The 27568-nt window shown below is 38.9% G+C and overlaps 2 protein-coding genes and 1 non-coding gene across 20 annotated transcripts in view; 2 read left to right on the top strand and 1 right to left on the bottom strand.

Moving 5' to 3' along the window:
* Window positions 1-10950, bottom strand: part of RNF111 (ring finger protein 111) — a 128513-nt gene extending 117563 nt beyond the window's left edge. The window contains exon 1 of one of the 7 annotated variants that reach the window (XM_047736156.1): window positions 10768-10950. In XM_047736156.1, the coding sequence (XP_047592112.1) occupies window positions 10768-10877 (110 nt within the window). In that variant the 5' untranslated portion in view covers window positions 10878-10950. The remainder of the gene's footprint in view (window positions 1-10767) is intronic. The other 6 variants (XM_047736159.1, XM_047736161.1, XM_047736155.1 and 3 more) reach the window with 6 other exon arrangements.
* LOC125105951 (U2 spliceosomal RNA) lies at window positions 4185-4371 on the top strand. The gene has a single exon (XR_007129187.1). It is a non-coding gene; the product is annotated as a U2 spliceosomal RNA (small nuclear RNA).
* A 614-nt stretch (window positions 10951-11564) lies between the features above and the next one.
* The window catches only part of SLTM (SAFB like transcription modulator), a 46549-nt gene continuing 30545 nt past the window's right edge, over window positions 11565-27568 (top strand). For 3 of the 12 annotated variants that reach the window (XM_047736169.1, XM_047736171.1, XM_047736167.1), the window contains exons 1-4: window positions 11565-11840; window positions 12803-12890; window positions 24460-24545; window positions 27268-27465. In XM_047736169.1, coding sequence (XP_047592125.1) covers window positions 11679-11840; window positions 12803-12890; window positions 24460-24545; window positions 27268-27465 — 534 coding nt within the window. In that variant the 5' untranslated portion in view covers window positions 11565-11678. Of the gene's footprint in view, window positions 11841-12061; window positions 12204-12802; window positions 12891-24459; window positions 24546-27267; window positions 27466-27568 lie in introns of those variants that run through there. The other 9 variants (XM_047736178.1, XM_047736176.1, XM_047736173.1 and 6 more) reach the window with 5 other exon arrangements.

The following is a 27568-nucleotide window of genomic DNA, read 5'->3' as shown; positions in this document are numbered from 1 at the left end:
CCCTCTGCCTCCCTCCCCTCCCTATCTTGTGCTCTCTTTTTCTGTCTCTCTCAAATTAATAAATATTTAAAAAAAAACCTTTAAAACAACAAAATTCAACATCCAATTATGATAACAATTCTAAGTAAACTACAAATAGAAGGGAAGTTCCTAAATTTGACAAAGAACATCTATGAAAAAACTATAGCTGGGTGCCTGCATGGCTCAGTGGGTTAAAGCCTCTGCCTTCAGCTCAGGTCATGATCCCGGGGTCCTGGGATTGAGCCCCACATTGGGCTCTCTGTGAAGCAGGGAGCCTGCTTCCCTTCCTGTCTCTCTACCTGCCTCTCTGCCTACATGTGATCTCTGTCTGTCAAATAAATAAATAAAATCTTTTAAAAAAAGAAAAAAGAAAAAACTATAGCTAAGATCATACTTACATTTAAAGACCAAATACTTTCCTCTTAAGATCTGGAACAGTGCAAGAAAATGTGCTCTCACCATTTGTATACCTCACTACTGTGAGGTTTAATTTACTGAAAGAAGGCAAAGGAGAAAAAAAAAAAAGAAAGTCATATGGATTGGAAAAGAAGAGTTATTGTCTATCTAGAAAGAAAAAGAGAATCTATAAAAAGAATTGCTATAATTTGCAAGTTTCAAAAGGTATCAGGACTCAGGATTAATGTACCATAATTGATTGTATTCTGTATACTGTTGACAAGTAATTTAAAAATGAAGCTAAGAAAATCATACAATTTATAATAACATCAAAAACATGAAATATTTGTGACTAAATCTAACAAAATAAATGCAATGTTTGTATGTTGAAGGTTATTACTCATTGCTCAGAGACAGTAAAGAAGATTGAACTAAATGGAGAGAAAATACCACATACACATTTGGAAGACAATAGTGTTAAGATGTAATTCTCTGAATTGATCTATAGATTCATCACAATCCCAATTAAAATCCTGTAAGATCTTTCATAGTCATTGAAAAACTGATTTTTAAGTTTATACAGAAATGTAAAGGATCTCAAAGAGCAAAATGATTTCCAAAAAGGAGAACAAATTTGGGTACTCACACTATCTAATTTCAAGAGTTATGATAAGGCTACAATAACCAAGACAGTGTGGCAATCCTGCAAGGATAGACATGTGGCTCATGGAGCACAACAGTGTCCAGAAATAGATAAACCGAGTTTATTCTTTTTTGTTTAAAAAAAAAAAAAAAGATTTATTTATCAGAAAGAAGGCATGAGCAGGAGGAAGGAGAAGCAGGCTCCCCAATGAGCAAGAAGCCCACCACACGACTAGATCCCAGGACCCCTGGATCAGGACCTGAGCTGAAGGCAGACACTTAACTAACTGAGCCACCTACGCATCCTCAATCAACTGAGTTTCAACAATGTTGCTAAGATTAATTCGGCAAGGAAAGAATAGTTTTTTTTCAACAAATGGTGATGAGATAATTATACCTCTACGTTAAAAAGAATTTTTTTGAAAGATTTTATTTATTTATTTGACAGAGAGAGAGATCACAAGTAGGCAGAGAGGCAGGCAGAGAGAGAGGAGGAAGCAGGTTCCCCCTGAGCAGAGAGCCCGAAGTGGGACTTGATCCCAGGACCCTGGGATCATGACCTGAGCCAAAGGCAGAGGCTTAACCCACTGAGCCATCCAGGTGCCCCTTAAAATGAATTTTGACTATTACTTCACACCATATAAAAAATTAACTCAAAATGGATCAGAGACTTAAGAGTTAAAACTTAATACTTTAAGAGGGGGTGCCTGGCTGGCTCAGTTGGTGGAGCATGTGACTCTTGATTTCAGGGTTGTAGGTTTGAGCCGCACACTGGATGCAGAGATTACTAAAAAACAAAACAAAACAAAACAAAACAAAACAAAAACCCAGGTAACACTTTTAAGAGAAGACATCAGATAAAATCTTTGTGACTTTGGGTTACGCAAATGTTTCTTAGCTAAGATGCAAAAAGCATGAATCATGAAAAAAGTTTAGAAATCCTGCCATTTGAAAGTAACCCTAATAAAACGATGTATGAGCTAGAAACCAAGAGAAAATATTCAAAAGACACATGCATTAAAAAAGACTTATATGCATACTATATAAAAAAGTTAAAACCTAATAATAGTGAGACAAACCAATTTTTTAAATGAAGAGCAACAAAAAAAGATCTGAACACTTCATCATACTGATTGCAAATTAACACATGAAAACATATTCAAAGTCATTAGTCATTACAGAAATGTAAATTAAAACAATAACACTACATACCTACTAAAATACTTAAAATGAAAAAGACTGACCATATTAAGTGCTAATAAAGATTTAGAGCAACTGAAACCCTCAGATATTGCTGGTGGGAATGCAAAATAACATATCTAGAGGGGCGCCTGGGTGGCTCAGTGGGTTAAGCCTCTGCCTTCGGCTCAGGTCATGATCTCAGGGTCCTGGGATCGAGCCCCACATCGGGCTCTCTGCTCCGCGGAGAGCCTATTTCCTCCTCTCTCTTTCTGCCTGCCTCTCTGCCTACTTGTGATCTCTATCTGTCAAATAAATAAATAAAATCTTTAAAAAAAAACATATCTAGAAAACAGTTTGGCAGTTTCTCCTGAAGTTAAACATAAAATTACCACACTACCCCTTTTTGGTACCTACCCTCCCTGAGATCATGACCTGAGCTGAAGGCAGAGGCTTAACCCACTGAACCACCCAGGCGCCCGCATCTCTTATATTTAAATACCTAATCCATTTGGAATTTATCCTGGTATTAGAAATTGATTTCCTGGGGCGCCTCGGTGGCTCAGTGGGTTAAAGCCTCTGCCTTCGGCCCAGGTCATGATCCCAGGGTCCTGGGATCAAGCCCCACATAGGGCTGTCTGCTCCGCAGGGAGCCTGCTTCATCTTCTCTCTCTCTCTCTCTGCCTGCCTCTCTGCCTACTTGTGATCTCTGTCTGTCAAATAAATAAATAAATAAAATCTTTAAAAAAAAAGAAATTGATTTCCTGTACTTATTAAAAGTCCTAACTTTTTAAAAAAACATTTTATTTATTTATTTATTTATTTGACAGAGATCATAAGTAGGCAAAGAGGCAGGCAGAGAGAGAGAGGAGGAGAGAGAGAGGAGGAAGCAGGCTCCCCACTGAGCAGAGAGCCCGATGCGGGGCTTGATCTCAGGACCCTGGGATCATGACTCGAGCCAAAGGCAGAGGCTTTAACCCACTGAGCCACCCAGGTGCCCCTAAATGTTCCAACTTTTGATGACACATCATTATATATCTAATAAAACAGCTAAAATTTTAAAAAGTGAAAATACCAAACACTGGTAAGAATATGGAAAACCTAGAAGTCTCATAAATTGATGGTGGAAATATAAAATGGTAAAGCCATGCCAGAAGAGTCTGGCAGTTTATTAAAAAATGAAACATACATACAGCATGACTTTTTGTTCTCTCCTTTTGGAGGTTCTTTTTATTAGCAATACTAAGCTTTTGTTTTTGACATGCCTTTCACACTCCTGGGCATTTGCCCCAGAAAAATGACTAGAGTTCACACAAAAACCAGACCATGGTGCATTCATATGATGGAAAACTAATCAGCGACAAAAAGGAACAAACTATTACTATATGAAACAGCTTGGATCTCAAGGGACTTATGCTGAGTAAAGAAAAGATACTTTCAATGGGTCACATATTCTATGATTCCATTTGTGTAACATTCTTCAAGTGAAAAAATTACAGAGACGTAGAATAGATCAGAAGTTGCCAAGGGGTTAGGCTTGTGGGGGTGGGAGAAAGGAGTGGGTGTAACTATAAAGAAGTGACACGGGGAAATATCTGTAGTGATGGAATAGTTCTGGGTCTTCATTAAAGTGCATCAGGAATCTTTGTATGAGATAAAAATCATGTAAAAATATATACACACATTATACCAATATTAATGCCTGATTTTGATATTATAGTATAGTTAATAAGGTGTAATAAATATATAGTTAATAATATATAATAATATATAATATATTATATTATATATAAATTATATAATATAATAATATATATAAATTATAGTTAATAAAGAAGTGTAATCATTTGGAGAAACTGGATGAAAGGTTCATGGGAACTCTACCATTTTTGTAACTTCTTGTGAATCTATAATTATTTTAAAACAAAAAAAATAAAAGTTAAGCAATTACTTCTTGGCCTTTTGGCTAAGATCAAGTGCAGTATTTGTTCTTTTCAGTTTAATATGATATGTCCTCTATCTGAGGACAATCTATTAAGTGGATTTTTGGACCAAGGAGATGGAATAGGAGCTTGCTCTGTCTACTCCACGCATTTGATCTGGTATTGCAGATCCAGGAACAGTGCAACCCCTCGGGGAAAATACCCAGGTGTCTAAATTCAGCTTGAGCTGTGGAGGGTTGTTTATCTGAGATCATGTGTGCTGAATGCTTCTGCCTTCTAGTGTCTGGGCTGGAGGCTTATGTCTGGCTTCCTGGATGTGTAGGTATAGATACACAATATGGTTATTTATTTATTTATTTATTTATGAGAGAGAAAGAGAGAGAGAGGGACAAGCAGACTGTGCTAACTGCAGAGCTCTATGCCGGGTTTGAGCCCCTGCCCCAGCGATCATGTTCTGACCTGAAACCAAGAGTCAGATGCTTAACCCACTGAGCCACCTAGGCGTCCCTACCTCTTCTACTATTAATTGACATTTTCTGGGTTTCTAGGTTGGGGCTATTACAAATACTACTGCTATGTGTATTTGTTTTCCCATAAACTATATGCTTGAGTGAATTTCTGGGTCAAAAAATATGTGGTTCTGTAAATTTATTAGATAATTCTAAACTATTTTCTTTTCTTTCTTTCTTTCTTCCTTCCTTTTTTTAACTTAAAGATTCTGCTTATTTACTTGACAGAGAGAGAGACAGCAAGAGAGGGAACATAAGCAGCAGCAGAGGGAGAAGCAGACTCCCCACTGAGCAGGGAGCTCAACTTGGGACTGGATCCCGGGACCCTGGAATCATGACCCAAGCCGAAGGCAGACGCTTAATGACTGAGCCACCCAGGCACCCCTCTAACCTTTTCTAAAGTGGTTGTATCCATTTTTATTCCCATTTAATCCCAGTTCCAATTACTCCACATCTTTGCCAACACTTAGCATTGTTAGTTTCTCTGATTTAGGCATTGTGCCAGGGTATAAAGAGATACCATTGTAGTTATGATATAATTTCCTGATTCTTAATGAGATTGATCACCTACAAGTGCATGTGCATTTGTGTTTGTGTGTATGTATGCCATCTGACTTTTCTCTTTGGTGAAGTATGTTTTTAGACTTGATCATTTTTGGGGCACCTGGGTCACTCAGTTGGTTAAGTGTCTGCCTTCGGCTCAGGTCATGAGATCAAGGGTTCTGGGACAGAACCCTGCGTTGGGATCTCTCTCAGGGGAGAGTCTGCCTCTCTCTCTCTCTCCCTCTGCTCTTCCCCTTCACATTTCCTCCCAAACAAACAAACAAACAAACAAACAAACAAAAAGGCTTGGCCATCTTTCCCCCCACTGAATTGGTGTCTTAATTTGTAGGAGTTCTTTGTAGATTCTAGTTATGTACCCACCATTGGTTATATGTGTCACAAATATCTTTCACTCCATGGCTTCCCTTCTATTCTCTTAATGGTAGCTTCTGATGAGCAGAAATTCTTAATTTTAATGTAGCCAAATACGTTGGTTTTTTTTTTCCGCTTTGTAGATAGTTCTTTTGTATCCTTATAGTTTTTTTTTCCTAATCTAAGATCATGATAATATTCTTCTAATATTATCTGTTGAGAAGAGACAAACCTGAGGGCTGACCTTCAAATCATCAAACTTCCCTGCTTGAGCTGGGACATTAGCTTTCTGTCCTTGCACTGGAATTTGCATCACTGGCTCCCCTGGTGTTCTGGCCTTCAGACTTGGGTTGGATTTATACCACTGACTTTTGTGGATGTAAGGTCAGGAAATCTTCTTTAACTTCTTTTTAACATTTTGAAAATTATATTACGTAGCATCCACATCCAGCATGGAGCCCAACAGGGGGCTTGACCTAAGGACCCCGAGATCAGGACCTGAGCTGAGATCGAGAGTCAGATGCTTAACTTCTGAGCCACCCAGGAGCACCAGGAAGTCTTGATCTGTAGATTCAAGAAGTTCAACAAAACCCAAGTGGGATACATTTTTTTAAAAACCATACACCATGGGACGCCTGGGTGGCTAGTTGGTTAAGCGGCTGCCTTCAGCTCGGGTCATGATCCTGGCATCCTGGGATCGAGTCCCACATCAGGCTCCTTGATCGGCAGGGAACCTGCTTCTCCCTCTGCCTCTGCCTGCCTCTCGGCCTACTTGTCATCTCTCTTTCTGACAAATAAATAAATAAAAATCTTTAACAAACAAAAACAAACAAAAAAACATACACCAAGGGGCGCCTGGGTGGCTCAGTGGGTTAAGCCTCTGCCTTGGGCTCAGGTCATGATCTCAGGGTCCTGGGATCGAGCCCCACATTGGGCTCTCTGTTCAGCAGGGAGCCTGCTTCCTCCTCTCTGTCTCTGTCTGCCTCTCTGCATATTGTGATCTCTATCTGGCAAATAAAAAAAAAAAGAAAGAAAGAAAGAAAGAAATGTCTTAAAAAAAAACAAAACAAAACCATACACCAAGATATAACTCCAGATTGCAGATGGAGGATCTTGGGATTTCTTAGCCTCCATAACTGTGTAAGATTTTCTATCCATATCTATATCTAAATCTATTAGATATCCCAGAGCCCAACATGGGGCTCTATCCCAGGACCCTGGGATCATGAGCCAAAGTAGACACTTAACTGACAGCCACCCAGACATCCCTTGTTGTGAAATTCTTAACACATTTCTTGCAGTAATTAATATAACAAGACATAGAAAATCAGTAAGAAAACAAATTTGAACTTTCTTTTTTTTTTTTTTTTTTAAAGAGAGAGAGAGAGCGAGCACAGGCAGGCAGAGTGGCAGGCAGAGGCAGAGAGAGAAGCAGGCTCCCCACAGAACAAGGAGCCCGATGTGGGACTCAATCCCAGGACTCTGGGATCATGACCTGAGCCGAAGGCAGCTGCTTAACCAACTGAGCCACCCAGGTGTCCCTTGAACTTTCTATTTTGTCAAGTATTTTTGTTATTTTTAGAGGGGGCATTTGTCTGATTTACCTCTTCAGTTATTACCAGAAGCTATACAGTTTCCATTAGGGGAAGGACACAACATCTCAACACCTTCCAATAGTAAATATTTGGGCCAACCAAATACATTGGAAGATGGGAAAGTTTTTTATATATTTTCAAAATTTTTAAATTACCATATAATGTATTATTAGCCCCAGGGGTACAGGTCTGTGAATCACCAGGTTTACACACTTCATAGCACATACCTTCCCCAAGGTCCATAACCCCAGCACCCTCTCCCTCCTCCCGCAACCGTGTTTGTTTTGTGAGATTAAGAGTCTCTTATGGTTTGTCTCCCTCCCGATCAGAAGATGGGAACATTTTTAAAGCCTATTAGAGGGGCGCCTGGGTGGCTTAGTGGGTTAAAGCCTCTGCCTTCGGCTCAGGTCATGATCCCAGGGTCCTAGGATCGAGCCCCACATCGGGCTCTCTGCTCAGCGGGGAGCCTGCTTCCCACTCTCTCTCTGCCTGCCTCTCTGCCTACTTGTGATCTCTCTCTCTCTGTCAAATAAATAAATTAATTAATTAAAAAAATAAAGCCTATTAGTGATGGTAAGAAACAATGATATTGGATAGGAAGATGGTAAGCAGACACTCAGTTCTCTCAAAAAAAACAATGAATAGTAGAAACTGGGAATTAGCCTAGGAAGAAGGCAGAAAATTCTCTTTGGGACTAGCAAATAAACTTTGATGGAAAACAAGACATTGTAACAAAAAAAAAATGCAATGGATTTGAAATCATCTTGGATCTCCTTTTACTAACTCTATACTCTTGGACCAATTATTGACATTTTGAACCTCAGGTTTCTTGTCTATAAAATAAAGAACATTCTATCTATCTTTCTAGGGGTTAAATTTTCCTATTGTAGGCTATCAGAGCACTGTGTCTATTCTCCTTCAAGCAATTTATTACTGAGAATCTACATTGTGTTAGGAGCCCACACAATGGTGAACAAGATAGATCAGGTTTATCATTATGTTCCTAGAACCTGAGAAGCCTAGCAGATAGTAAATATTCAACAGATATTTCTTAAATGATGAGCTTATATAAAAACAAAAACAAGGGGCTCCTGGGTGGCTCAATGGGTTAAAGCCTCTGCCTTCGGCTCAGGTCATAATCCCAGGGTCTTGGGATCCAGCTCCACATCGGGTGCTCTGCTCCGCAGGGAGCCTGCTTTTTTTTTCTCTCTCTTTGCCTGCCTTTCTGCTACTTGTGATCTCTGTCTGTCAAATAAATAAAATCTTTAAACAAACAAACAAAAACGAAACCCATAATGGGTGCAAAAGTATTCAATAAATGGCAAGAGGCTTTCTACAATAAAATATAGGTTGTTATTACTTTTTAAGTAGTATTCTTGATGCAGGAAAACGGGAAAAAACATCATACTAAAGAAGCACCCATTGGGGTGCCTGGGTGGCTCAGTCATTAAGTGTCTGTCTTTGGCTCAGGTCATGATCCCTTCCTGCTCAGCAGGAAGCCTGCTTCTCCCTCTCCCACTCCTTCTGCTTATGTTCGGTCTTGCTGTCTCTCTCTGTCAAATAAATAATCTTTTTTTTTTTTTTTAAAGATTTTATTTATTTGACAGAGAGAGATCACAAGCAGGCAGAGAGGCAGGCAGAGAGAGAGGAGGAAGCAGGCTCCCCGCTGAGCAGAGAGCCCAATGCGGGGCTCGATCCCAGGACCCTGAGACCATGACCTGAGCCGAAGGCAGCGGCTTAACCCACTGAGCCACCCAGGCGCCCCTCAAATAAATAATCTTAAAAAAAAAAAAAAAAGAAACATCAATTTAAAGGTGAATTATTTACATAAATAATTTCAAAAACCAAAAATCATAGGTTAAATGACAAAATTAAATATTCTAGATGTTAAGTGAAAAAAATTTTTTTCCTCCATTTTATTTTCTATCACAAAAAATTAGATGTATGTATTATGTATAGCTTCAAACTAATTTTTAAAAAGATTTTATTTATTTATTTGACAGAGAGAGATCACAAATAGGCAGAGAGGCAGGCGGTGGGGGGGCAGGAAGCAGACTCCCCACTGAGCAGAGAGCAGGACTCAATCCCAGGACCCTGAGACCATGACCTGAGCCAAAGGCAGAGGCTTAACCCACTGAGCCACCCAGGTGCCCCTAGCTTCAAACTTATAAAAAGAATTTAAACAGTAGACAGTTAACAACCTTATGCCCTTCATCTGGATTTCCCAATTATTAAAATTTGCCACATTTGTTTCCTCAATTATTAACATTTTGCTACACTCACTTTAGTGCTTTGTAACATATTGCCACATTTGTTCTCACCCAAGCCATTTGAAAGTAAATTGCAGACAGAAAGATACTTCACTTCTAAGAACCTCAGCAAGTATGTCCTAAGAACTGACATTCAACGTAACCTTGATACAACATTACAGATATTTAACATTGGTACAATAATGCAATCTGATAAACAGTCAAATTTCCCAATTGTCTCACATTTCCCAATTGTTCATTTAGTAGCTTTTTTTTTGATCCAAGATCCGAACAACAATCACACACAATATTTAGTTTTCACATCCCTTCAGTGATCTTCATTCCAGAACTGCTCTACTACTTTTACTTTTATGATATTGCTTTTTTTTGCAGAATTTAGAGCTTTTATTTTGTTGAATGTTTTACAATTGCCTTACAATCTCATCATGAGATTTGGGTTAAACATTCTTGGCATTTTGGCAGGTGAAACATCCTTCTCAAGTGCATCAGATCAGAAGGCATAGATCTCCTTTTTAAAGATAACTCCATTATTAAATTTTTTCTTAAGGCAAAGAAAAACTCTTTCACTTTAACTATCACATTAGTTTTTGGTTAGTACAACCTGTCTTTAGAAGTATTCACATGTGTTCAGAAAGCGGGCCAGTGTGCACTAGTGGACGCAAGGCAGGTGGCTTAGTGGGAAACACGCTGGAATGAGATCTCAGGTTCAGTGTCGGTTTGGCCAATAATGAGCTGTGGGTCAACAGATAAGTTGCTAAAAATCTTTATCTGTTGAGAGAGAGAGAGAGAGAGAGAGAGAGAAGACTGTGCCAGGTTTCTAAAGATCCTTTGAATTCTAAAATTCTATGACTGCGAATCAAGTTGTAGTAGACACAGAACTGGACTTGGAATCAGGAGACCTGGATTTGAGCACCGGTTCTGCCACATACCAGCTATGTGAACATGCACAAGCCCATTTAATCTCTCTAAGCCTCGCATAGATTTACCCTACAGAGTTCAGAAGGATTAAGAGGGTTATTGCATGTCAAAGCGCATTATAAAACTGTAAAGAACTACCCGAATGTCAAGTATTATTTCATTATGTCAGTTTGTCTTCTTCTGATCTAATTAGTCAATCAGAAAAAAAAAACAACATAAAAGGAGACAGAACTCATCAATTTAAATTTTAGAAACCAGAAAATGACAGTCTAATTAATTATGCGTCATAATAAGTGTAGGGAATTTATAGAATAGTTTTATTCTATAAATGCTTACGCTTTGTTAATAATGCTGACTAAAGTTACGAACAGGTACTCACTTGCACAGGCCGGTCCTTCCTAAGAAGACGGTGATTGCTCTTGGGATCCCCCCGCAAAACAGTGAACACAGTGTATGAGAACTGTAACAAGTACTTATGAACTTCCTCATTCAGCGATCAATTTCGTGTTGCGCCCTCAGGTCCACCGGAAGGGTTGGCAAACTGAGGTCAAGGCAGAGGGGAAGTTGTCCTGTTTTTCCAGCGAGCGGGGACAGCCCTGGGATAAACTAAGCCTCCCTGAGCTGAAGGGAGCCAGCTAGTGGGATCTGGCACCCAGGCCAGCCCTTTATAGTCTTATAACCCTTAGAACCCTTTATATTCTTTATTTTCTAAAACTGCTGTACGGTTTCTTTCTGGCCTTTTGATTGCAACTCGGGGAACCTAATTCGTTAGTGCACACTGGCCACATTTTTTCGATTATTCAGCAGAAGTGATAAAGTATCTCCCTGTAAGAGGTTCAGGGCGCACACACGCCCCTGGGTTTGTGTTGAGTAACACTCGAACTATCCATGCCGTGAAGTGCCTGACACTTTTATTGCTCAAGACTCCAGACGCTGCCAGAAAATGGCTAACTAAGCGACGAGAGAACGGCGGCGCCGCGGACGTTGGTGCGGTTGGACGTGCCTGACCTCCAGCCCACGCAAGAGGTCGCGCCGCCCAGGTGGCCACGGCCCGCTCCGCGGAGCGCGCCGGGCCGCCGTCGCCCGCGCCAGTGCGCACGCGCGCCCGTCATCCGGGTGCTGGCTGCCGCTGCAGGTTGCGCTGGGGTGGCGGACAGGGGGCGGGGCCAGCGGCTCATTGTGCGCAGCGCTGCGCGGCGCCGGCGGCCGCCGAGGCCTGGGTCGAAGTTGGCGCTGCTGCCGCCGCCCTGCAGCCCACTCGCTGCCTCGGCAGCGCGCTGCTCTTCTAAAATGGCTGCCGCTACCGGTGCTGTGGCAGCCTCGGCCGCCTCGGGTCAGGCGGAAGGTAAAAAGATTACTGATCTGCGGGTCATCGATCTCAAGTCCGAGCTGAAGCGGCGGAACTTAGACATCACCGGAGTGAAGACTGTGCTCGTTTCCCGACTCAAGCAGGTGAGGCCCGGCGAGGTCCGGGAATGGGAGCTTAGGCCGCGCCTCGGAGCCCCCACTTCCGCCGCAGCTCCGGGCCGCCCGCAGCCGCCGGGGCCCGCGGGGCTGCGCCGTGGGGAGGCCCCGGGCGGCGCCCGCCCGCGCGAGCAGGGTGAGGACCCTCCCGCGGCGCCCCCGCCCCCGCGAGCCTGGCTGGGCCTGCGAAGGGCCCGCGAGCCGCCCGCGAGCCGCCGGTCGCAGCCGAGCGCGCCCCTGCCTCCCCCGGGACGTCCCCGCCAGGCTGTGAGGGCTGTCGACGGCCGGCGCGGCCTCCCAAGGGCGATCGTGGAGACCCGGGAGGCGCTTGGTCCCCAGTCTTTAGCGGTGGTGAGCGCGTGCATTTCTTGGCCTCGGAGGGACTGGTTACTTTGGTGACTTCTGTGAAGTTACCGTTTAATTGTGCCCAACCGTTTCCTCCCCATCTTGGGGGGGAATTGGTAGTGGGAGTTGAGGGGTGGGTGAGAGGGTTTGTTTTCCGCTGGGTTTTCAGTTTTTGCATCAGAGCAGTAATCTGCTTTTTCATCCCTGATTATCTTTCTGGTTTATTTGAGTGAGCGTTGGAATTGTAGTAGAGGAGAAATAAGTTTGCATTCTAGAAATTAGGGAAAACTCTTTTTAGTTATTAACTTTCATAGCAACTTTTCTGCAATTGAGAATATTTAGACTTTTGTTCAGTATGATAACATGTGATATTTAATTATTTCGACTCGGTAGAATTTAAAACTCCTTGTGATTTTGATACCTAATGATATTCCCCGTGAAAGTTTCTCTTACTCGTGTAGTTGAATTGCTCTTTTTGAAGTCCGTTTATGAAATGACTGGCAATTCTAATGTCTTGAGGCTTGAGGTTTGCTAATTTTTTTTTCGTTTTTATAAAATAAGTTTAGATAGATTGTGTAGCATATTAACTTCTCTTTCTAATGTAGGCTATTGAAGAGGAAGGAGGCGATCCAGATAATATTGAATTAACTGTTTCAACTGATACTCCAAACAAGAAACCAACCAAAGGCAAAGGTTGTTACGAGTTATGAACATATTTTAAAATATATTTTGGTTATATAACTTGCCTCTGCTCTTGTACCACTTGCCCTGTTTATATAGTGCTACTCTTTGCTATTTCCCTCTGGCACTCTGCCTTCTTGGGTCAAGGAAGAAAAGTTCCTGTTGCCAGGCTCTGGATAACTTGTAGCCCTTAAGATTTGGCTGAAGCTGACCTGAAAGAGACCAGTTTTTTATTGCTCCCCAAAAAAATCACAAAGTCCAGTTTCATAATGTTTCTTCTTTCATAGTGTGAAGACCTGAAGAATAAAATAACAGTTTAATACATGTCTACCTTGCCCCACAATTGGCAGAGTATTGATGGAATTCCTTCCAAATCTTTCACCTTGGCTCCTGCTGTTTTTTCAAGTATATTAAAATTTTATAACCTTTATGTTTAGTATTTTGTTTGACTCGGTGAACTTTATTTCCATTTATGCTATTATACATTCTAATTTTCAGTGAAATTCAAAAAAACTTCACCAATCATACTAACAAGGTAGGGGAAAAGCCATGATTAATTAGCTTTAAAAAAAGTTATAGGGATATGTTCAAAATTTTTTAATTTTATAACTTTTAAACTAGCCAGAATATATTTCCAGGTTATGGTGATTTAATGAATAGGGAGAAGTGGTTTTAAATTAACACTTTGACAGTGTAAATGGGACTTAGATTTTTTAAAAAAATGTTCTGGTAATTGAAGTCTTGACTTGAATAATTATAAATTTCTCCCACCTTCTTATAAGGACAGTGGCAGAGGGTGGACATGATGTGGGTATCTGGGTCCTAGTACCTGTTTGCAATAGGTAGAGTGTGTCATGGACAGCTGCAGAATTTTTAAAAATCTAACTCTCCTTACTGCTCCAAGATCCAAATACTGCTCTGTCTACTGGGGACCAGATTGACTGTAACTAGGGTAAAATGATTGAATGGATTAACCTTGAAAAGATGGGAATATTAACATTTGATCTTAAGCAATCTGTAGGTGTTAGGACCAGGCAGATCTGATGCCATCTCACTGTTTGAGTCTTCATAGGTTTGCAAGCGTCCCCCTTTTGTGCCAGAGGAAACTGAACAGGGATAAGGAGTATTTTCTGGGTGGGATGGGAATGACAGAGGTGGAAATGGAGTTTAGAGGAATAACAAAGTTATCTTGAAGATCTGTGGCTTTTAATGTAACTCTGACTCAGTGTATCACTTTGAGAGATACATTTCCCTGTGTTGAGAGAAGCTTGTGCTGAGAAGCCTATGCTTACAAACCAGTGTTATTTCAAAATGAAGCATAGAAATTTTGGAAATAAGTAAAACAGGAATTAACCGTATTTCTTATAGTGATTTTAATTCATGTAGTTTATTTAGCACATTGTGATTGTTTAACAGATGCTACGTATTAATCATAGTTCCAGATTATTCAAGCCGATTATGGATTTTAGCACTGAAAGTAAACTTCATCTGACATGTGCATTCTCACCTATTTTTAATTTATTGGTGTGTCTCTTTTTCAGTTATTAGGAGCTTCATTTGTCTAACCCTTAGAAATAATTTTTAGCAATGTAGAATTTTAAGTTTTTATTTTCTATATATACAGTGTGTGTGTGTGTGTGTGTGTATATATACATATGATCAGTTTGTTAATTTTTTTCTTTTATATGGATTATTAGGATACTTGAACTTTAATTTTTCCATAACACTGATATTAAGGTGTCTTGTGGTCTTTAGTTAGAAGTTGTAACATGTAATCACTGAGTACTTCATGAGACTTATTCTAGGACTTGCATGATAAGTAGCTCTTGACTCCTTAAATTCCATTTATCATTGTTCTGAAAATTCTGTGAATTACAAAGAACGTAATGTAAATCCCAGTCTAAGAACCTGGTTTGAATTAATGTGTAATTCGAGTAAGATTATTTTAAGTTGAGTTTTAAAATAATGTTAAAAATAATAATAAAAATAAGTATAAAAAGAGTAAAAATCAAATTTGATTATGGAAACTTAAAAATAACAGTATGTTTTAAAATCAAGGATTCAAGAAATTAAATATTTTAATGTGATGTCCGTTTTTCAGTCTAATTGCTGAATTACTACATTCCAAATCTTATTTTGCTCAACAGTCTCTACCTTGAAAATAACTTCCTCTTGGTCATACCACCTTTCCTTCAGTGATCTGTTTCTTTTTTATAAAACCGAAATTTTTACTTGATCATCTGTAGGACTCCTTTAGTTCTAAAATTTAATGATTATGTATGGTCAGGAGTCAGAAGAAAAATGTTTTCTGTTCAACTAAAATAGATGTGCAAAGAAGGAACTGTAAAGCTCATAGGTGCTCCATCAGTATAAATATTCTTTAGGACAGATTATTAGAAAAAGAGAACAAAGAAAGGGATTACTTAGAGGTAGTCATGTAGACATCAGCAAGATACAGCATATAATAGCTTGTCAGGAAAATGAATAATTCGTATGATAATCTTAAGGTATCAAGTAAAAGTTAAATGATATTAAGAAAGCAAGAGAGTAGCTTAATGGGTGTGGATCAATTACTCAGGTGAAATATTAAGTTTATTCTCTTATAAATGCAGGGTCAGTATTTAAAAAATTTTATGTTAAAATATTTGTGTTTAGCCAGATTAGAGGAAAGGGGATCTGTATTCTTAACTATATTTTAGAATATTTTTAAAACAAGTTTGTGCTTGTAATAAGTGTTGATAGTGTTATAGTTCTAATACTGTTTATAAATTCTGTTTGCATGCGGTTAATACAGTGAAACGGTTTGTAGCTTGTATTGGTTGTCCCTTCTGAGTCTTTTTTTTACAACTCTTCTTTGCTATGAACTTTTTAATAAGTAACACAGAAGAAAGCTTTACCAGGGAGATTTACTGTCATATTATTTGGGCGTGTGTGTAAAGAAAGCGGTTAAACAGGTAGAGCTAACTCCTCATTAACTTGTTTTAGAGATTACAGATTTAAAGATTCTTTTGCTTTACCTGACGATGGCATACCATATTCTTTTGATTTTCAACCTTTAAGTCACCTTTAAACTTCAGCAAAAGTTATTTTATGTGGCTTTAATCAGTATAGTATTCAGAATTATATATAATGCAGTACTATTGATGTTTTAATGTGCAGTACATGCAAGCTTAGCAAGGGTTCAAACCACTACATGAAATCTGATTTATTTTCCTCCTGTAGAAACAAGTTTAATTTGGGGTTATAGGTTTATCCAGACATCTAATGCCTAATTTTGTGTGGAAAATACCTCAGATAATGTAAAGAATTACATGTTTACTGTGTAAAGCTTTCTGAAATTTGTGTCTGTTAAGGATAGAGTAAACCACATAAAATGCATTTAACATAATACATTATTTTAGTGTACTTTAATTCTTGCCTTTTTTTTTTTTAATTGCAGTGTGTTTGGGTGTTAAGGAAACTAATCAGAACTGTGGCATTGAGAAGGGCTTTGGGGATAGAATTGTCATAAATATTTTTGGATACCCACTAGGCTAGAAACTTTGTGAGGATAAGGACATACAGCCTTTTGTTTACATTAGTCTCTGTAATGCCTAGCACAGTGCGAGGCACGGAATAGGTACTCAAAAAATATTTGTTGAATGAATACTAAGGGCCATATGATGGCTTTCTTAACTGCTTTTATTTATTTATTTTAATATTTTATTTATTTGACAGAGATCACAAATAGGCAGAGAGGCAGGCAGAGAGAGAGGAGGAAGCAGACTCCCCACAGAGCAGGGAGCCCGATGCGGGGCTCGATCCCAGGACCCTGGGATCATGACCTGAGCCGAAGGCAGAGGCTTTAACCCACTGAGCCACCCAGGTGCCCTCTTAACTGCTTTTAAAGATACCTCTTTGGGTGCTTGTTTTAATTGCCTGTTTCTTTGCTGGAAGCGCATATATCAGAGATCAGTAGTCTGTTACTTCCCAGAGGTACCTTTCTCAGTGGCACTAGTGGCTCCTCCTTAGGCACTGATGTGTAAAGCATTCAGAACCCAGAACTTGTGAGTCACTGCAACATCCTTTTATTCCTTACCTCTTTGTTGCTGTGTTGGAAATCCTTACAACTTTTGCTGGAATACTGTCCAGCCTCATTTTCACATCACCAAATCAGACCTTTCGCCTTTGCTGTTGAAACCTGCAGCTTGTTTTTGCAGTTTAAATGGTGGAGTATATTTATCATCAAAGCCCTCATGTACTTTTTTCAACCTTTTTATTGTGTCAAATGTGATGTGTGTCGATGTAGGGAAATTTTTCTAGTACTTTAAAAGACAGTGCACTTTTCCCAAGTTAGTCCTCCTCTGCCTCCTGAATTAGGAGCAGAGGGCTTCAGACTATCTCCTCTTTCACAAACTCATGTAAAATGAGGTATGAATTGTCCAGGAATTAGGGGAAAAAATATTATTAGTTGGTGGCATCAGAAATGACTTTATCGAAGAGGTTGAACAATGGTTTAAGGTATAAGGGTGGAATTTCCTGGCTAATCAGTTAGGCTAAAGTTCTCACACATATGTCATATAAAAGGGCCTCGAGGTTGTGCGGTTTTAGGAATTAACTACTCACATCCTGAACTCCACAGCCTGAGGAAGTCTTACATGGCAGATCTGGTACCCTGGGATAGTATTATTATTATTATGGCTTTATAATAGTGTTTTCCAGATTATAAGTGGGAAATATGTTCATTTAAAAAAATTCATAATCCAGAAAGGCACTAAAAGGTGAAATTGCCTGTAATTCCACCACCCTGAATCTATCAGGTGTTATCTGTTGATCTGAGTTGGGTACGTACATGTGCATGTACTCATAGAAGATTTATGTTTACAGATTTTTCCCCCCCTTTTCAACAACTAAAATAGGTTCACATCATACATGGTGTTTTGTCAAAGGCAGAGAGAATTGAAACTTTCTATAGTTTGCAGAAGCTGAAAACAATAATCTTCCTCGTACTTTCTTTTCATTCTAGCCTCTTAGTTACTTACGCTCAGTTGTCCTAGTAGTTCTCTATGGTGGAGTCATTTGAGTTCTTAAAAATACAGCTACCAGGCTCCTGCCTCCCCAGAGGTTTGGTTTTGGTTGCTCTGTTGGGGACACAGACTTCGTTATTTTCTAACAGTTCCTCAGGTGATTCTCACGCAGGTAGAGTTAAGAACCTCTAGACTAGAGCTTGAAGTTTGGTATCATTTTCATTCATTTCTTTCTGCCTCTCAGTTTGCAAATTGTATTGTATAATTTACATTTTCCAAAAAACTTCCGCATTGCTTTATTTGATTCAGACAATGAGGCTTTGGGTCAGCTAGTATTTTCTCTCTATTGATGGACTGGAAAAATAACCCATTAAAAACTGAGTTACATTTTTGCTGCCTTTTAAATTAAAATCTTGTGTGTACGTGTGTGCATTTATTTTGTGTGTGTGTGTCGAATTTGGTTATCTTCAGATGACAAAGTTAACAGATTTAAAAAAAATATGCTGTTGGTATTTTCTAGAGTTATTATAATGAGTGTGACTTATCTGTAGTAGATTTTTGAAAATACAATAAAATGATCTGTTGGATAACTGCAGCGTTGAAGACAACATATAAGGTCATTTAGAAAGATTTCATTAGTAAAACATAGTTTAATAGACTGAGATGCTAAAACACTGCATGCAGTTGTATGCAGACAACACAAAGCATAGTCTGATTATTTTAAGATACTGCATGCAGTTATGCGTTTGGGGAGAGGTTGCTGGAAACATTCTTGTCCAGTTTGGCTTATATTCTGAACCCCTCCCCCTTTTCAAACAGCAATTTTATGACTAAACTTTTCTATATTTTATATCTTTGTAAATGTTTATGCGGAACAGTTATTCTCACAAAGTTTTGGGGCAAGATTACTTTAAATCTACTTATTGAGTGGAGTTTTGTTTTGTTTTGTTTTTGTTTTGGACGTATTTCTGAACTTGAAAAGGAAAATTGCAAATCCTTAGAGGGACCACTTTGCCTTTGGAGGAGAAAACCAATTTATGACCAGAATCCTTTATTCATAATTCTGAAATACAAAAATTCTGAAGATTGTGAGTTTTTTCTTAAGTTTGTTGGCAAAAATGAAGCTATTTATGGTCTTGATGTATTCGTAGTCTTGATTTATCTCATTTGGTATGAATATGTATGTTTCATTGCACAAATATTTCTGTGATTGATTGAGAGGCCCTGTTCCAGAAGCCACTGGGAAATATAGATTGATACATGATGCATGTTCTGTCATACTTCTCTAAAATCTGAAAATTCTGAATTATCCTTAATTCTAAAAATTAAATACTTGTGGACCTGTATGCATTTATGTTGCATAATTAAGAAAGTATTTCTAGCGTCCTCTTCCTTTGGTGTATATATTTTGCTTTGCCATTTTACTTTAGACTAAAATCATGCAAAGAATATTGCAGTGTTTTTATGTGAAGTTATGTAATTTCAAAAATAGCCATGTGTTACTACTTATCACAGTAAATTATCACATTTAAAATATGATAAGGTTAATTTTGCTTCCATTTGTATTTTGTTATTCAGACTATCTTTACTGCTCGGTTTATTTTCTACTTTTGTTTCTCAAAGCATTAAAGTTAGGCTTTGGGGGTGACTGGCTGGTTCAGTCGGTGGAACATGCGACTTTTGATCTCAGGGTTGTGAGTTCAAGCTTGATGCCAGATGTAGACGTTGCTTAAAAAAAAAAAAAAAAAGTGAAGCTTCTCTTACATTAAACTTTAAGTTAGCACCCTCATCCCAGTCATACCACTTTCCTTTGCATCAACACACATTTCTGTGGCATGTGCCTGAGTCCTTGAAGGAATGAAGATTACCGGATTAATTTTCTCTAGGGGTGTTGCTAGCACAGCCATAAATGGGAACTGGAAATAGAGATGGTTACTGACTGTACAAAAAAGAGCTGAAGGTGGTCAGTGTTGCTTGTTGGAATTTTTTTTTTTAATTTTTTAATTTTTTAAAGATTTGTATTTATTTATTTGACAGAGATCACAAGCAGGCAGAGAGGCAGGCAGAGAGAGAGAGGAGGAAGCAGACTCCCTGCTGAGCAGAGAGCCCGATGTGGGGCTCGATCCCAGGACCCTGGGATCATGACCCGAGCCGAAGGCAGAGGCTTTAACCCACTGAGCCACCCATGCGCCCCGCTTGTTGGAATTTAAAGGGGATTTGGTTTTTCTTATAAGTTATCTCTCATCTGTGACATAAGTTAGGAATCCATAGATGCTCTAGCATCATTGAAGTTGGGAGTTTACAGTTTTACTGAGAGATTGGGACTGTACATGGTGCTAGTTTGACTGCCATGTCACCTCTTCTTGTCCCAGTGAGGGCTGAATAGAAATCCAGACCTTGTTATATCCAACCTAGGTATACTCCCATTATCAGTCAGGAAATATATCTGCTCATTATATAATGTCGTACTAGGTTCTGGGCTAGATGGTAATCATTCGAGCTTTTTAAAATGTGAGTTATATTTTGTATGGGGGAAGATGATCCTTTTTTCATAAAGGAAGATATTATAGTTTCTAATTTCAGCATGTGCTAAGTAAGCCCCAAGTTACAGATTATGAAAGCAGTATAAAGCTAGAGTGTAAAATTTCAGGGGTTTTTTGCGTGTTTGTTTGTTTTTGGAATGATCAAAGATGTCTTTATAAAGTTCATGACTTCATTCTAAATGTACAGAATAAAAAATGGTGTCAGCTCATTCCTGAGACACCAACCAGAATTTTCTTAACACTGTTTCAAAATTTAAAGATCAGTTTTCGAAGAGGGTAAAATTTCATTTTTCTTAAACATATCAAATTATTATTACAGTTTCATCACTATATGTTTGAAAATTTTGTCCTCATGGTTTTTATGTTTATAAGCTGATAAATGTCCAGTGCTTTTGTGTGGTACAGCTGTTTATAACAGTAAGGCATAGCAAAGTTGGGCCTTTTTGTGCACTTCTTCCTCTTATGGCCTGTTGTCATGGGGCAGGTTACATAATCTTGGAGGCTTACCTTTAAACATTTTGTGGGTGTGACTTTTGGAGCCTCTTTTTACATTAAAAGAGATAGCATTAACAGCTGGCACATTGTAGCCACTCACAGATCTAATGGCTTTGTAGGTTTCGAAAGGTGGGAATAGGCCTGGGTTTAAATTGAAGCACTGTTGGGATGCCTGGGTGGCTCAGTCCGTTAAGCATCTGTCTTTGACTCTGATCCTAGGGTGCTAGGATGGAGTCCCCAGACAGGCTTCTTACTCAGCAGGGAGCCTACTTTTTCCTTCTGCTTGCCACTCCTGCTGCTTGTGCGTGCGCATGCACTCTCTCCTCTCACTTTCTCTGACAAATAAGTCTTTATTTTTTTATTTTTTTTTTTTGTTGTTAAAGATTTTATTAATCCATTTGACAGAGAGATCACAAGTAGGCAGAGAGGCAGGCAGAGAGAAGGGGGAAGCAGGCTCCCTGCTGAGCAAAGAGCCTGATGCGGGGCTCGATCCCAGGACCCTGAGATCATGACCTGAGCTGAAGGCAGAGGCTTTAACCCACTGAGCCACCCAGGCACCCCACAAATAAGTCTTTAAAAAATAAAGATAAGTAAATAAAATCTTTAAAAAATAAAAATAAAAAAATAAACTGAAGCACTGCCTTCACTAGCTTTGTAATCTGATTAGTTTTTGAGCAACAGTTCCCTTTTTTATAGAATGGGGATAATAGTTTCAGGGTAGTTAGGAGAATAAATTAAATAAATACATTATATATAGAAAACGTTTATTCTAGTGCTTGGACCATGGAAGCCAGTTAAGCAGTGATAGTGACTGCCAGTGTTCGTTTTGTTGCCGTGGTGCAGTTTGGTTTTCCTTTAAGTAAACTAAGGCAAGTGAAATTCACCAGGAGTGTGCAAAGCATATGAGGTTTGTCATTAATGCTGAAGGCTGCCATTTCTTTTTTTTTTTTTTTTAAAGATTTTATTTATTTATTTGACAGAGAGGGATCACAAGTAGGCAGAGAAGCAGGCAGGGAGAGAGAAGAGGAAGCAGGCCCCCCGCCAAGCAGAGAGCCCGATGCCGGCTCGATCCCAGGGATCATGACCCGAGCCGAAGGCAGAGGCTTTAACCCACTGAGCCACCCAGGTGCCCCTGAAGGCTGCCATTTCAAAGATAGTATCTTCAAACTGAGTTAATGAACCACGCCTTACTAGGATAATGTCTTTTAAGTAGGTCATAGGATGTAGTGGAAAGAACTTTGGATTGGAAATGAGAAGCCTTGGCTTCCAGTTCTGACAATGCCATTTACTAGCTTTGGGCAAGCTACTTAACTTCTCCGGCTCATTTTCTCTTTCCTAAGATTTTGATTACCTACCCCAAGTACCATAGGGTGCTTGGGAAAATCAATTGAACTTTTTTTTTTTTTAATGCTTTGCAAATTTAAGGAGTAAATACTGTTTGCAAATGTTCTGAAAGAATTCCCCCCAAAGCTCTACTCTGTAGATTACTTGGTGGTGTGTTTTGGGGTCTTATATTTTTAAAAAATTTATTTCTCCCATGAAGAAGCATCTTTAAGTTTTTATAACATGGAATTTCCTCTAAATGTGATGGAAGAATTTAGTGAGCTCTTTTTCATCTGATACTGTTTTCCGGGAAGGAACATCTTCACTTTTTTTTTTTTTTAAATATAGTAATAAATGCTTTCTGACCAGTAGACTCTGTTAGTTGTCCCTTGTAGTAACTTCTAATTTCTATTTTCCCTAAAAAAATGCACCAGCATTCTAAAAAGGAACCAAATGCCACACAAACTCCACACTTTCTCTTTTGATTTACGTAAACCCTTGAGAGACTGGGACAACCCCTCTTTTACCTCAGTGAGTTTAAAAAAAAAAAAAAAAAGAACAAAACAAAACTCCACTTTTAGGCTTGATCTTTTTCACATACCTGGAAGGATTAGAATCTTGTTGCCTTTTTATTTCTCCTTCAAGGAAGGGGTTTCGAATTAGGAGCACATGGAAGATAGAGGCTGTTGAGACTCGGGAAAGGGAGGTACACTGACTTTTTTTTTTTTTTTTTTTTTTTTTTAAACAGCCACCTTAAACCTAAACTCTCTACCGTGAGAGCCACAGAAGCTTGAGATAGGTACATGGCAGTCCCTGTTTAAGACAAAGTGGAGGGCGCCTGGGTGGCTCAGTTGGTTGGGCGACTGCTTTCGGCTCAGGTCATGATCCTGGAGTCCCGGGATCGAGTCCCGCATCGGGCTCCCAGCTCCATGGGGAGTCTGCTTCTCTCTCTGACCTTCTCCTCGCTCATACTCTCTCTCACTGTCTCTCTCTCAAATAAATAAATAAAATATTAAAAAAAAAAACTTTAAAAAAAAAGACAAAGGGGAAAGTTGATGATTAGTTGGGTTCAGGAAAGAACATCCATTCACATTTCAAAATAAACGAATTAAAAAATCATCAATACTAAAGTTTTGGCAGCTGTGCTTTTTACAGCATTTCTTCTTCTTTTTTTTAAAGATTTTATTTATTTATTTGACAGACAGAGATCACAAGTAGGCAGAGAGGCAGGCAGAGAGAGAGGAGGAATCAGGCTCCCCACTGAGCAGAGAGCCCGAGGTGGGGCTCTATCCCAGGACCCTGGGATCATGACCTGAGCTGAAGGCAGAGGCTTTAACCCACTGAGCTGCCCAGGCACCCCTTTACAACATTTCTGATGCATGGTTTGTTCAGTAGGTTTTTGTGAAGTAGCCCAAAAACATAAACTTTTAGCATCGGCTCTGTGGAAAATATGTATTTCTTTAACCGTGGAAAGCATTTTTGAAGTCCCAACCACCGATTTGTGAAGTTTGAAGATGCGAGTTGGGTGGGGAAGGCCTGTAGTCTATCTGGAGGCTATTAACAGTTTTCAGTCTGAAGTATTTCTTCTTGCCTTAAGTCAGTTAAATCAGTCATTTTGTTAAGTGCCGAGCCCCATTTATAGTTAGGCCTTTGGAGAAATACAAAATAAGTATTAAAAGCAGTCACTTGTACTTAAGGAATTTTCTTTTCTAAATGGTGAAGCAAGATTTATTTGAGAGTACGAGGCAATATAGAATCAACTGAGGAACTGTACGTTGTAGATTGAAGCATGAGGATTTTATTTCAGAGAAAGCTTGTTGAAGAGTAGCACTTAGGGACGACTTTGTGGGGGACAGGAGCTGTCTTACATCTGACTTAGCTGTGAGACATCTGGTGATAGACTCAGAACACCACTGAAATGTGCTGCTACTTCTTGAAGATAAGAGAATTTGAGTGGCATAAAGAACATTGTATTATATATATCAAGTCAGTTAAGACGATGGGTTTATATTAGGATGATTTGTGTAGTTTATTTAGTGAGGCAGCATGATGTTCTTAATAAAGCTTTTTTTGTTTGGGACAGCTATGAGCAGGTGGTTATAAGGAGTTTGCATTAGTTTTGTCAGATGATTTGGGAGTAGAGAGTGATTGATATGTGGGGTCAACTCTTCTGAATGTTTTTTACTTTTAAAGTAATAAAATATTGGTTGTTAGCCCATTTTCCTTCTTTCGCAGGTAAAAAACAGGAAGCAGATGAGTTGAGTGGAGATGCTTCTGTGGAAGATGATGCTTTTGTCAAGGTAAAGTGTTAATTACTCAGGTTAAGACGTTTATTTTGCATGATGAATTCATGCATTTTACTTGAATAATAGATCCTGAAGTACGAAGGTAAAATAGAGACTTAATGTAGTATTGTCAATCTCATCATAGTTGAGAAATATAATAAATGACTTTGTCTTTAGTTACATGAGACAGAGAGCTAAAAGTAATATTGGTCCAGGCCTGTAAGTAGAAGTCCGACATAGGGGCCAGAGGAACAGCTGCAGGACAAATGATATGTTAGTTCCTGGACAAGTTACTGCACTAAGGGTATTGATAGTTTATTTTCATCTGCCTATTACATTTAGCTTTTGTGTAAAATACACTGAACTTAGATTAAGGTAGTCTTTAAAATGGAGATAGAAGATTGCGTATGTGTTGCTACTTAGTAAAGAGCAAATTAAGAAATTTGTTTTGCCCTTTAAAGATAAATTAAGCCAGGTCTTTTTTGGCTAAGAATGAATGTATTTCAAAACCGACCAGCCAGAAAAGTAATGTGTATAGTTTTAATTGCAGCCATGGCAGTTCCAGAAGTTATTTTTAATCACAGGTTTTTTTGTTTTTTTGGGTTCTTTTGTTTTTGGGTTTTTGGGGATCTGCTACTTACTGATCATTAGGTCTTAAGTAGTATGGCATTTGCAGGAATTATTTAATGAGCACAGTTCCTCCTAAATTATATCCATTTATACCCCATATATTCTGTTTTCTGTATACACTTAGTCCATATGGTCGTAACATCTCTGGATGTCTGTGTGCTCTACCATGAAGTCAGCTCCTGTCCATTCACCTGGCCATCTCACCTGCTGCTTAACTCTCTGCCCTCCCCACGTTACATGCACACAGAGAGCACAGAGTGTACCACACTTCCCACACTTTGCACCTTGCACTTTGAGGGTACATATGCATAGAGAGAACGAAACATGTGGTTGAGGATTTAACCCTGAAATCAGATAATTTTAGGAAATACTTGCCCAGGGAGCCATTGAAACTGATGATTGCATGCCCGTAATCAGTTTTTGTTTGAGCGTTTCGGAGCACTCTGGTCTCTGTATTCTGTTATCCTTGTGATACCTCTTCCTTTAGGTTTGTTCCTTTGCTCTTATTTTCTCCAGGTGTCTTCACTAGTGAGCGTTAGGAGTAAGCAAAAATTATCCATAAGCTGGAAAAACATTGTGACTTAGTAAAAATTTTTAATTTTCAAATGTCTTAACTTTTAGCTCTTCGGTTCATAAAAATCTTACATTCATTTGAAATGTTAGGAGATACATACTTCTATTTCGCATAATAGTATTGTCTCTTACGTGTGCTGCAAAAGATACCTTTGTGTTACTATTAAATGAACCTGGTCATAATGTCTGGAAGAACAAAGGAGCTTTAAAAAAAAAAGTCCGATTTAAATAAATCTTCAGTTTCTTTGTACTTCCTTTTTTGTTTTGGGAGTACCGGCATGCGTGATGTATTTGATAGAAATTAAGTGAATATACTTATCTCTCAGTATTGGTAATTCTAGAATTTATACAGTAGTGGTGAGTAAATACCACCTATTGCCTAGATGTTAATAGTATAGTAATTGCTTTCGTTTATAGATGAAAAGAGGAGAATGGTTGGAGTTAGCACTTTGTAGATGAAGTTCCCTGGGTGATTTCCCTTGGTTGCTTTCTTTTTTTTTTTTTCTTTCTTTCTTTCTTTCTTTCTTTTTTTTTTTTTTTTTTGGTTGCATTTACTATTGTTATACAGTCCCCTACTCTGCAACCTCCGGTGTTCCCTTACTCATACGTGGTGAGGTTGGTTAAACCTTCCCTCCAGAGATGTGCCCTGCTCCCAAGTACTTCACACTCACAATACAATCCTATTCCTTTCCTTTGCCCGCCTCCCTAGAAATTTCTGTTTCCTCACTGCAGTTCAGTTTTGAATGATTAATAGTCCTATGCCCCTGCCCTTTTCCCCTTTTAATCCCGAAGCCTTTTCTTAAATCTGTTACATTTACCGCAAGAACAGGGAAAGGGGAAGAGTGTTCATTGCTTTCAACCCTTTCTTTGCAGTTAAAGAGGAAACTAATTAGACTGCTGCTTTTCTTTGTTTCTGCTGAAGTACTGTGTGTCGATAAACTTTGAAGGGCAAACAGAATTCCTTCACCAAGACAATCCCAACCTGTGTTCCCCTGCCTAACTGAGATTGTGGCACAGTGATAGATTTCAAAACAAATACATTAATGATTTGCTTTTTTTTTTTTTTTTTCAAGAACAGAATGTAACAGTTGGGGTACCTTATTATTAGAAATAAACCTTGTTATAATATGTAAGATTCACAGAGTTTTTGAAGTTAAATCAAACTATGGCACATGGAGAAATCAAGTCATTTCTGTGAAGCTTTATCTTCTAGGAAAGTTCCTGGGATGTGATTTGGTAAATATTAAATAACCGGAACTTGAGAGCATCTCTAGTAGCAATCCAGTTAGTGCGATTCTCAGTGTGAGAGGTTTGGGAACTTAGATTCATGGTTCAGTGGCTTTGGAATTTGACTGCCTCTGTTTTTAAAGACATAGTTAATATGTAAGGTCAAATGATTGAACTTTGACTTTAGGAATAATGTCAAAATATGGTAAAATTTAAAACAGGTAGACATGTAAATTACCAGAAACGCTTGGTGGATAGCCTGCACTGCTTTCCCTCTAGCTGTACCAAATTTTCTTACCATTAAAAGGACTGTGAATTGGAGAATCAAGAGGCACATGAACAAGATGGAAATGATGAACTAAAGGACTCTGAAGAATTTGGTGAAAATGAAGAAGAAACTGTACATTCCAAGGAGTCACTTTCTGCAGAAGAGAACAAGAGAACTCATGAATTAATAGAGGCAGAAGCAATAGAAGATATAGAAAAAGAGGACATCGAAAGTCAGGTCTTTAGACAGTTTTTTTAAAATGTGAACAGATAAATTAAGTAATAATAAAAAGTATTTTTTCTAGTTCCATGTGGAAGTCTCAGAATTTTCAGAAAATTTT

This window comes from Lutra lutra, chromosome 7 (assembly GCF_902655055.1).
Source record: "Lutra lutra chromosome 7, mLutLut1.2, whole genome shotgun sequence".
Classification (NCBI taxonomy): domain Eukaryota; kingdom Metazoa; phylum Chordata; class Mammalia; order Carnivora; family Mustelidae; genus Lutra; species Lutra lutra.
Note: the sequence above shows the minus strand (reverse complement) of the source record. Positions and strands in the feature narration are given on the sequence as shown.